The 10,324-nt window shown below is 60.5% G+C and overlaps 1 protein-coding gene across 1 annotated transcript; it reads left to right on the top strand.

The window, feature by feature from the left end:
* Nucleotides 1-349: 349 nt before the first annotated feature.
* Nucleotides 350-4,554, top strand: HLX (H2.0 like homeobox). Its single transcript, XM_039569992.1, has 4 exons — nucleotides 350-1,429; nucleotides 2,006-2,185; nucleotides 2,661-2,845; nucleotides 3,676-4,554. Exons 1-4 carry the CDS (start codon nucleotides 856-858, stop codon nucleotides 4,045-4,047), a joined length of 1,311 nt encoding a protein of 436 aa, XP_039425926.1. The 5' UTR covers nucleotides 350-855; the 3' UTR covers nucleotides 4,048-4,554.
* Nucleotides 4,555-10,324: the final 5,770 nt, after the last annotated feature.

The following is a 10,324-nucleotide window of genomic DNA, read 5'->3' as shown; positions in this document are numbered from 1 at the left end:
TAATGCAGGATCCAACGTGTCCTGGGCCCAGAATATCTGGGGGCTCTCATAAATACATATGTTGCGTGCATCAGCATGGACTCCTTCTCTTCCAGACTGTCCCAAGCCCATTTATCCAGGAAGGAAACACATTTCCTTGAGAATCGTTTCCAAGAGGACAGACCCGCTTCCAATAGCCAAGAATTTCCCTGCGCTTTTCTTTCAAACGTTTGGAAATCGCGGCGGCAGCAAGCGCGGAGACCTTGCGCTGGTTGGATTTTTTTTTTTTTTTTTGGGGGGGAAGGGTTTGTTCAAAGTCGAGGGCGCAATTTAAGGGGGGGATAGGTGTGTGTTGGGCTGTACTTTGTGGGGCAAACCGCTCCAAATCGCGGGTCCGCGCCACGCAGTTGGCGCTGTGGGCGCGGTGGCCGTACCCGGGAGCCGGCCCTGCGTGGGCGTGTCGGCGGGCGGTGCTGCCCAGCCCCGCGGATCGCGGATTGGGCGTGGGGAGGGAGCGAGGGCTGCTCGCTGCCAGAGAAAGTTTTGGGGAGGGGTGGATATTTTTTTCTTCCCCCAGTGCGAGGAAAGGGGGTTTGGTTTGGGTTTGTTTTGTTTGCGCCTCTCCGCTCCTCGCCCGCTCGCTTTCTTCGTCTGGCCGTGGGTTCTGGGGACTTTTTAATTTTCGGGGTTATTTTTTTTCTTTTTTTTGTCTTCATTTTTTTGGTGGTTGGCTCTCCCTCCTCGCCCCTCCGGGAAGTGCTCCACCAGCAGCCTCTCGCCCAGCCATCCCTCCCCATGCGCCCGGGGCTGCGGGCAGCTCCGCGGCGCGCACCCGGGAGCTGAGCTGCGGAGCGGCGCGTCCCCTCCTCGGGCAGGATGTACACGGCCGGGCTGGCTCCTTTCTACGCCTCCAACTTCAGCTTGTGGTCAGCAGCGTATTGCTCTGCATCGGGGCCGGCGGCCGGCGGCTGCTTCCCGCTGGACGCCGCGGCGGCGAAGAAGCCGTCCTTCTGCATCGCCGACATCCTCCACGCCGGCAGCGAGGCGGCGGGAGGAGCTGCCGACAGCCTGCCCGGAGGACCCGGCACCGGGATGCCGGCCGCGCTGGGAGCCGTGCACCACGGCGGTCCCTTCCACGCCACGGCCTCGCCTCTCCGGCCCACGCCCGTCGTGGCCCCCGACGCCCCCGCCGCCGCCTTCCCGCCGCGCCTCTCGCCGCTCTCCGCCGCCTACCACTCCCACCACCACCGCCCCCCGCAGCACCGGTCCCCGCGGCGGCGGCGGCGGCGGCTGCGGGCGGCGGAGGCGCCCCGGCCCCCCGCCCGGCTGCCCGGCGGCCACACGCACGGCTCGGCGCCGGCGCCCGCCAGCAAGGACCTGAAATTCGGCATCGACCGCATTTTATCGGCGGAGTTTGACCCCAAAGTCAAGGAAGGCAACACGCTGAGAGGTAGAGAAATTGGCTTGTCCGCTTTCCCTGCTTACTCTCTCGGTGCTCTGTTACTTGTACTGTGATTAGCGACTACACCCGCGATTTGAAAACTTTTCTATCTAGCCGAGAAAAGAATTACTAAAAAAAAAAAAAAAAGTTATAAATCGGAGTCTCTAATAGGCTCACTAAGCCAGCCCCCCCTGCCCCCGCCCTGGCCTCCGCACGGCAGAGCCGGGGCGCAGGGCTTGCGCCCCTGGGAAAATAGCGATAGCGGGAAAATAGCGAGCGGAAGCACTCCGCACTTCCCGGAGCGCCCAGCGATTTCTGCCTCCCGGGGCACAGCCCGTCTAAAGGCTTTCGCTGCAATCCATCTCCCCTCGCGGCCTGTAAACATCCTGACCAAGGGAGTAAATATGTCGGAGGATGTCTGACTGCCGGGGCACGGCCGCCTCTCCCGAGGAGAGCCCCTGGGGGCGGGAGACGGCTGCATGGTGGCCCCCCGAGCCCCTCCGGCCTGGGACCCGCTCCGGATCATGCCGGGTTGTCGGTCTCGACCGCGGTATAACAGAGCTCTCCTTGTTCCTGTGCTCGCAGATCTGACCTCCTTATTAACTACGAGCCGCCAAACTGGGGTTCATCTCCCCAACTTGCAGCCTTCCGCCGGCCAGTTCTTCGCGTCTCTAGACCCCATTAACGAGGCCTCTGCTATCCTGGGTCCCTTAAACACAAACCCAAGGAGCTCAGTGCAGCACCAATTTCAAGACACTTTTCCAGGTACATCTCGTCCCTCCTCGACCCTCCCGTGGCGCAGGGCCCTTCGTCCTGGAGCAGCCCCCTTCCTCCCGGAGGGACTCGCCAGGCACTTTTGAAAGGCCAGGGTGTGTGTTTTGTAGCGAGGTTCAGATTTTGGGCGAAAGCCGGGCTGCGTGGGGGGGAGGAAGAGTCGGCTAGGGCCTGACCTAGAGGACCATCCCATCGAGTACAGGAGTAATAACCTGGGCAGAGAGAGAAGGAGCGGGGAGGGGGGAGAGGAAGAAATTCGGGTTCCAGGCAGCTCCACCCGCGCCCGAGGCAGCACAAGCTGACAGGACACGTACCCATCGGGCAGGCAGGGCCACGCTGGCCCGGGCCCTCCCTGCACACCGCAGTCCAACTCTTATTCTGATCGATTGAATGCTCCCTTTCAGGCTGCAATATTAATAACGCCGTCTCCCCCTCTCTTCCCCCGCTTTTCTCTTCCCCTCCCCAGGTCCGTACGCAGTTCTAACCAAGGACACTCTGCCCCAGACATACAAGAGGAAACGCTCCTGGTCCAGGGCTGTTTTTTCCAACCTGCAGAGGAAAGGTTTAGAAAAACGGTTCGAAATCCAGAAGTATGTCACCAAACCGGACAGGAAGCAACTGGCGGCGATGCTGGGGCTGACAGATGCTCAAGTAAGAATGGCTTCGGTTTTGTTTCAAACCTTACTTCCAGTTTAGATGGATACCAGAGGGCAGTAAGGTTTCGACGTGTTTTCCCTTCCTTTATTATAAGTGGGGCTGTCTGAGGGGCTGCACCTCGCCCCGAGCATCTCTTGCGCCCAGTTTCCGCGGCGTACCGCGGCCCGGCACGGAGTTTTTGCCTTTGTTTTGTCCACCAAGGAGCAGGCCGGGCAGAGAGACGAGCGGGGCCAGGGCAGACCATCAGTGTGCGCTTTACTGGAGTGCAATTTGCTGTAGGAGGCAGTTTAGGTCAAAGGAAGTAGATGTGAACACACTATTCTTAATGTCCCCTTTTTTTTTCCTTTTTGTTTTTAATTTTTTTTGTTCTAAATCTTTCTTCGCGTTGTGAAATCCCTCGTTCTGAGGAAGTGAAAACACTTCTTCAAACGGAATCATTAAACGCCACTCTGTAATGATTCCACTATTGAGGGCCCGCAGCGCACAGAATTGTTTAACGCTGTGGTTTCTTGAGCAAGATTTGGTTTCCTGGAAGAAGAAGCAGAAGGAGAGAGGAAAAACCCCATCCAAACAAACAAACAAACAAACAAGCACATACGGGGTGGGGTGTGTGAGGTATTTAAATACACAAACTAGGAGGAGGAAAAAACAAAGAAAAGCCATTTAGTCTCGTAAGGATCTGGGCAGCGGGAGGGGAGGACGGCTCCTCCTTCTCTCCCCGCTTTGCCGGTGCCGGTGGAAGGGGTCGGAGCCGGGCGCGGTGCGGGGCGCGGTGCGGGGCGCGGTGGGGCCGTGCCGCCCGTCTAAGGGCGGTGCGGCCGCAGGTGAAGGTGTGGTTCCAGAACCGGCGGATGAAGTGGCGGCACTCCAAGGAAGCTCAGGCCCAGAAGGACAAGGAGCCGCCGCCGGAGCCGGAGCCGGCAGCCCAGCGAGCCGGCGCACCGCCCGCCGCCCCCGGGGAGCCCGAGTGCAGCCCCAGCCGCTCCGACGGCGACAGCGACAGCAGCGACGCCGAGTCCCTCGACATGGCCCCCAGCGACACGGAACGGACTGAGGGCGCCGAGCGGAGCCTGCCCGCCGCCGGGCTGGGCAAGTCCTGCGACAGCGCCGGCCTCCCCTCCCCGCCGCCGCCCGCCGCCGCCAGCCCGAGCCGCGGAGCGGCCTATAGTCGGGGCGGCCCGGGACCTGTGCGCTAATTTATCTCCCTTCCCCGTCCCGGGAGCGCGGCAAGGCCGGCCCAGCACCGGCCCTGGCTCCGGCCCGCTCCCGCCTGTGGCCAGCGCCCGGCCTGGCCAGGGAGAGGGGCCGAGGACTCGGGCGGAGAGGGGAGCCCCGGTCCTGGGGCGGCGGAGCGCGAGGCGGCCGCCTTTCCCTCAGAGCTGCTCGCAGGAGACCGGGCGTTCGCTCTTTTGTTTGTTTGGTTTGTTTTTTTAAATTTATTTTGATTCTCCGTTTCCTGCCCCTCGTTCTCTCCAAGGAAAATCCGAGCGAGGGACTGCGAGAACGCTCTCCGAAATCCCCACCTTTCCCCGCCCCCCCCCCCCACCCAATTTACAATGTGAAGTATTTTGCCAACGTCCTCATTGGTTGCAACGTGTTGCTTCGAATAATCCGGCCAAGAAATACTGCACTGACAAAATATATAAATATAAATATATATATATATATAACTTCTGTAAATAAAATGTTTGCTATGGTTTGTAGCCACGTCAGTCTGTTGACCAGGGGCGAGGGCTGGCGTGGCTGCCCCAGCTTCCTTCACCCCTCTCGAAGGCAGCAGCTGCCTCTCCTCGCCTCGGAGCCCCCCCAGGCAGCCTTCTCCTTCTACTTACATTTATTTTTGTTTTCTTTTCTTTTCTAATGAAGGCAGTGACAAGGACTGGATTTGATGACGCAGAGTTGTGCACCCGATGAGAAGGTTACCAATGTCATTCGTAATCCCGCGTGTGCCTGCACATGTATCTGTGCCACTGACCACGGGTGACCGGCAGGGTTGGGCCGCCTGACCGCCCTCGACTCCCGGGGCCGCTGCCGAGAGCCGGCGGGGCAGTTTTGGGGCGCGGGGGGGACACGGCGCCTTTGGTTTGTTTAGTTTTGCTTCGCTTCGCTTCGCTGTCGCTCCGGTTCGCCGCGCGCCTCCCCGCAAGCCCCCGTGACGTCACAGCGCGGCGGTGCGGCTCCGGGGTGCGCTGTGACGTCATCAGGCGCTGTGCGCGGCGAGGAGGCCGATGGCGGGGTGGGGGTAGGGTGAGCTCCGGGGGGGACACACGGCGGCTGCTCCCCCTACCCCGGTGAGCGCGGCCGGGCGGCTCCACCGGAGCTCCCCGGGGCTCCAGGCCGGGATCCGACGGCTCCGCTCGGGTTCATAGCTGGCTTCGCCCTCGGAAGAATATAAAGCGCCGCGCTGCTCCGTGCTCCGCTCCTCTCGGGCCACGAGGGAGAACGGGGGCCGCTTCTGAGCCAGCCTGCTTCCCCCTCCTCCCTTGCCAAGCAGCAGAGATTAGAGCGAAAGCCGCGGCGGTGAGCAGCCCCCGTCCTTCCCTCTGGGAAGAGAGGTTTTGCCTGGGCACAGGAATACGCGGGGGCCGGGATCCTGCTCACGGAGGCAGGGCAGGACAGGAGAAGCTGGGCCACCTTCCCTCTGCCCCCAGGCTCGGCCGATGGGCATTGAGCCTGTGGCATCGCTAGAAAGAAAGGGGAGACGGAGGAATAAAGAGAAAGGCTGGACAAATCCCGGTGCCCTCCAGCGATACGGAGGCGGGCGCACCTCTGGCCTTCGTCTGCTGCTTCTCTGAAAGCTCAGGCGAGAAATCCTTCAGGACAGGGGGGGTTTTCCGGGGAGGACACCCTTGCTAGGGGGAGCAAAGCCTCGAGGAAAGGGAAGGAAAGGCCGACAGAGTTCCCCTGCCAGAAGCCCGGGGGAGAAGGAGCTGGGGCATACAGCAGGCCACGAGACGTCTTGCCGGATGAAGAAGGGACGGGTGAATTGGCAAAAAACGTGTAACCGAGAGGGCAGAGGCTCCGTCAGAGCCACGACAGGCAGGGTGATCTCCAAGAGGGGCGCCCACAAAGTTCTGACGCGTTCCTGGATGCCCGCAGCGCCCGCGCAGGGCAGCGCTCCTCGGGCGCTGTCCCTGGCCGACCCCTCTTGGGACAGAGAAATGGGACGGGGGAAAAAATTATCTGTAGGGGGCTTATAAATTAATGTTCTGCCTTTAAAACCTTGCCAGGGAGGAAACGAGGGGGTGTCACATCTTATCGGGGCACGGCGGGGGCCCCGCAGTTCGCTTTCAGCCCCAGAAAGCGGCTGCGCCCATCGGCGCGGGATTTGCCGTGATGTTGGAACTCCCCTAAACGCAAGGGAAGCCGCGGGACAGATGTCCAGCGAAACACGATTGTTTCTCCTCCGGTAAACACCGTGGTGCGGCTCACGGAACCGCAGGAATTTGTTTGCCTTTTGAGTTTGCTTCCTGAAGACTAGCCCATGCAGGAGAGAGGGTTTTGGAGTGGCTCTTGTCAGATGAGAAAGGAAAAGCGCACCGGGAAAGAGTTTCTCTTCCCTTGGGTTAAAGGAATCTGCGTCTCCTCCGAGCACAGGGCTGGCTGCGCGGGGCCAGGCTCTCTCCACCTCGGCCTCCCCAAATAACAGGAGCAATGCCCGCCTGGACTTGGGGTCGGGGAGAGAGCGGGGCAATGCCTTTATGGCATCACTTTAAGATAACGCGACAAAAGAGGAAATAATGCTGTTGGGACTCGAGCTTTGGAGAAAGATGCTCAGATCGGAATGGAAGAGATGGGATAAAATTCCTTCGTCCTCCTCCCGCTTTTTGTGCTTCGTGCACCTCGGGTGCTGTTCGGGCCAAGGGGCCAAGTGGCGGAGCCGGGAGGTGGGTTTCTTCCTCTCTCCCGGCTGCAGGGAAAATGAATCATATCTCTCACCAGTGTGCTCCCGCTGTGCACGTGCAGGTAGAGCAAAGCCACGAAAACGAGTCTGGGGAAAGATGCGCCCATGGAGGGATTTGTTCCAGTCTCTCCAGGGAAGGGAGTTTTCCCCGTCCCGCGAGGCTGTAGTTACTGCTCGATTTCTGCGGGAAAAGGTCGGGACAATGTCGTGGCCGCATGCAGCTCCAACGCCGTTCGCTGGTGAAGGAGACGTGTCCGTAGTGCAATGCAACCTCTCCCCCCCCCTCCCCCCGCGCCCAGAACAGGCCAAAGAAAGCTTGGGGGTGCCTCTATTTTGTTTGCTTGTTAGGGCCTGGTAACACGAAAGGCTTTTGATGCTGGTTGTCTCTGAAGGCGAGACGCCCGAGCCCACTGTTTTACTACCGACCCGAAACCCCTCGACGGTGTTTCAGTCGGGGGCAGGAGCTTTCCAGGCGGTCTCTTCACCTCTCCTAAATCGGCTGTGACTCCTTCCAGATCTGTGCCGGGCACCGCCACCCCCCGGGCTGCCCCCGCCCGCGCAGCGCGGCTGGGTGACAGCGGGGTGTCGCGGCGGGGCCGGGGTCCCCGCGGAGGGGCCGGCAGGAGCTTCCCCGGCACTGCCCCGGTCTCCGCGGTCCCGGCCAGGGCGGACTCTCCGCACACACTCGCTTCGTTGCCCCGCTTCCCCACCCGGACGGCCGGCAGAGATTTTTCGCGCTGATTTCGGACGAAAAGTTGTACGTGAGACCAAGAAGCTGGAGCGATACGCGCTGCAGCACGGAGAGCAGAGGTTTTCCTGCCTCCTCCTGCGTGGCATGTATGGGAAATCGGGTTAATACTGAAGCGGGAGGCCTGGCCGTGCCGCTCCGATACCCCAGCCCTGTCTGGGGGCGTCCACACTCGCAGAGATGCCCAGCCGGGCTGATCAGAGCCAGGTTCGGCCGGCCTTCTTCCCGGGGAGCAGCTTACCAATAACCCCACCTTTCCCGGGCGCTGTGTTAGGAAGTCCAACGTGACAGTTTTCCTTTCGCCCGATTTCTTACCAGAGACCTCGATCTCTGGAGACCCGACTCAACCTCAGAAATAACAGCCACATTAGAGGAAAAAAAACCCCAAAACAATAATACAACAAAGCAGAAGCAATATTTTAATCAAGCGATGGACGGTGCAAAAAGGGCCGGGCGAGGAGCTGGGATCGGGGTCCGCCGGCGCCCCCCCCGGCTCGGTGCTGCTCCCCCCAGAGCCCCGTGGGCGCGGAGGCCGGCGGCAGCGAAACCTGAGTTCGCCTCCCTCGTTAGCAGAGCGAGACCCGCCCCGCTCCTTAGGAAAATATTTTTATTTTATTTTAATGTCGGGCTTAAGCTGATGTCTTAAAAAATAATTGTTTTCAGACCCCAGTTCGCTCGGCATCGCCGTTTCGCACTCGCAGGCACACACAGCTTTCCCTGCAGTTCATGCCTCGGGACTGCCTGGCGTCGGCAAGACAAACTGCAATCTCCAAAATGTCAACTTTTGCCACAATCTCGACTAAAAAAACCACCCCCTTCTTATTGCTGTTGAGCGCTCATCAGAAATAATGGCTGTTTACACAAAACCTTTATTCACTTTCTTAAATAAACACCAGTGAATTCAAATAAAGCAAAGCCTCAGCTATAATTCAAGCACAACGTTTGCTGTGTGTATTCACGGCTGCCGACCTGGAGAGACTCCTCAGAGAGAAATATGAAGTCTCTTTTCATAGTCCACCTCCATTAGCTAAATATGCTAGCTCACCTCGGCCAGGTTTATACTACTCCGGTTTTCCTTTTTTCCCCCTCTTTTTTAATGTTTTTCCCCAGCTGAAGGAGAAACATTTCCTCCCTTTTCCCCAGCCCCTTTTTACAGAGGTGTGGTCCGGACACTTTTCTTTTTAAACCAATTTGCAGAAGCCCCTTCCCCTCCCCTTTCACAGCCTTCGGCTCGGGGCGCGCTGCGGGCGCACCGCCGCCCGTGCGCAGCCCGCGCGGCCGCCGATGCTCGTGGCTCGGCGGGCAGAGGTGGCTCTGATTAAGGGGAGGTGTGTGGCTTGTGGGTTGGCGAGCCCGGTGAGGCGATGCCAAGGTCTCGTTTATCGTCGGAAGAACCGCGTAGAAATGCAGTTCGTGCAAACCCACGAGCTCAGCGGGGCAGCGGGGAGCGGCGGGGGACTCGCGGAGGGAGCGGCGGCCCCGCCGTTCATCGCCCCTCGAGGGAACCGGGTCCGTCCCGGCGCGGCGCGGGGAGCGCTGCCCTCCTGCTGCCCCTCATCTCCCTCGCTCCCAGGCCGGGACTCGCGGCCCCAGCCCTAATGAGATCCATTAAGCGTATTATTGATGTGGAGGTTCGCTGTGAGGTCCCGGCTGGAGGGAAGCGGGGCTCTGCTGCAGATACAGGCGCTCTGATCTGCACCACCTGGCTGAAACCAGAGAGCCGCCACTTCATTAATGGGTTTAGCCTTTGCTAATTGGTGTCTTTAGGAGCCTTGCCAAATTCTGCTCCGCGATCTTTGGAGGCAGCTTTTGTTTTTCCTTCTGCCGGTGACATTCGTTGAAGGCGACTAGAGCCGATCCCGCTGCAGCGCCGGCGGCCCGACAGCCCCCGACGGGCCGGCCTGGGCTGCGCGGCTGCTCCGGGCACCTCCTGCCCACTGCTGCCTCCTCCATCACCACCCACCGTCGTCATCTTCAGCAGAAGTGGAAACGCCGCAGGTGAACCCCGCAGCGAGGAGAGCCAACCCCCTCTCCTCTCGCCTCGGTGACGGTTGGCAGGTGACACGAGTGGAGGTGGGGCTGTCACCTGTCACCCACCACGCCCCCCCCCTGCGGAAAGCAAGCGCAGGGCCGGGGCTGTCCCTGTCCGCCGGGGTAGCGGGGAAAGCGGGCACAGGGCCGACCCCGGGAAAAAGGGGAGCGGCAGGGGCAGTGCCCGGCTGTGTCAGCCCCGCTCCCGCCGCAGCCCGGAGCCACCGCGGCTCTCCCCGGCCCGGAGAACCGGCGCCACGGCCTAGCCCCTTTCCGCCACCCGCCCTCAGGGTCAGCTTCATTCCCGGCCCCGAGGCTCTGAGCAGCTTTTCCGAGACTCAGACTGCCGTAGCTAATGAAATCCGCTCACCGCAAATCACAGAGCTCTGCCGTACGCTATAATCAAATTTTTGCTTGCCTTAAAAAACCCGGGCCACCCTCCTCCACCCCCGTTCTCCGGGCAAACCCCAAATCAAAGGTTTCTAGCCATCACACCCCTCCAGTTATGCCTGGTCCCTGGCCATCTCTCCCGGCCGTCGTGCCATCGCCTGTTCTTCCCCCCTCCTCGCGATGACCAGTGCCTTTCCTCGGCCACCAAAAGAGGACACTGCTCGCGACCACCCCTGTCTGGTTTGCCGATCACCTGCATGGCAGCATGGGGGTGATGAAAGGATGGGAATGCTGGAGACAAGAGAGGGGTTGGAGGCTTTCCTTGCCCAGAAGCCCAAAAGAGGGCTCGACAGGGAAGAGACGCACTCTCACAGACACAGACACAAATCACGCCAGCCTC

Source organism: Corvus cornix, chromosome 3, assembly GCF_000738735.6.
Source record: "Corvus cornix cornix isolate S_Up_H32 chromosome 3, ASM73873v5, whole genome shotgun sequence".
NCBI lineage: Eukaryota > Metazoa > Chordata > Aves > Passeriformes > Corvidae > Corvus > Corvus cornix.
Note: the sequence above shows the minus strand (reverse complement) of the source record. Positions and strands in the feature narration are given on the sequence as shown.

Bases quoted from the DNA above. Each gene is read 5' to 3' on its own strand.
- HLX (XM_039569992.1), top strand. From the start codon at position 856: ATGTACACGGCCGGGCTGGCTCCTTTCTACGCCTCCAACTTCAGCTTG. The intron at 1,430-2,005 runs GTAGAGAAATTG...CTGTGCTCGCAG, and splicing joins GGAAGGCAACACGCTGAGAG to ATCTGACCTCCTTATTAACT. The intron at 2,186-2,660 runs GTACATCTCGTC...TCCCCTCCCCAG, and splicing joins ATTTCAAGACACTTTTCCAG to GTCCGTACGCAGTTCTAACC.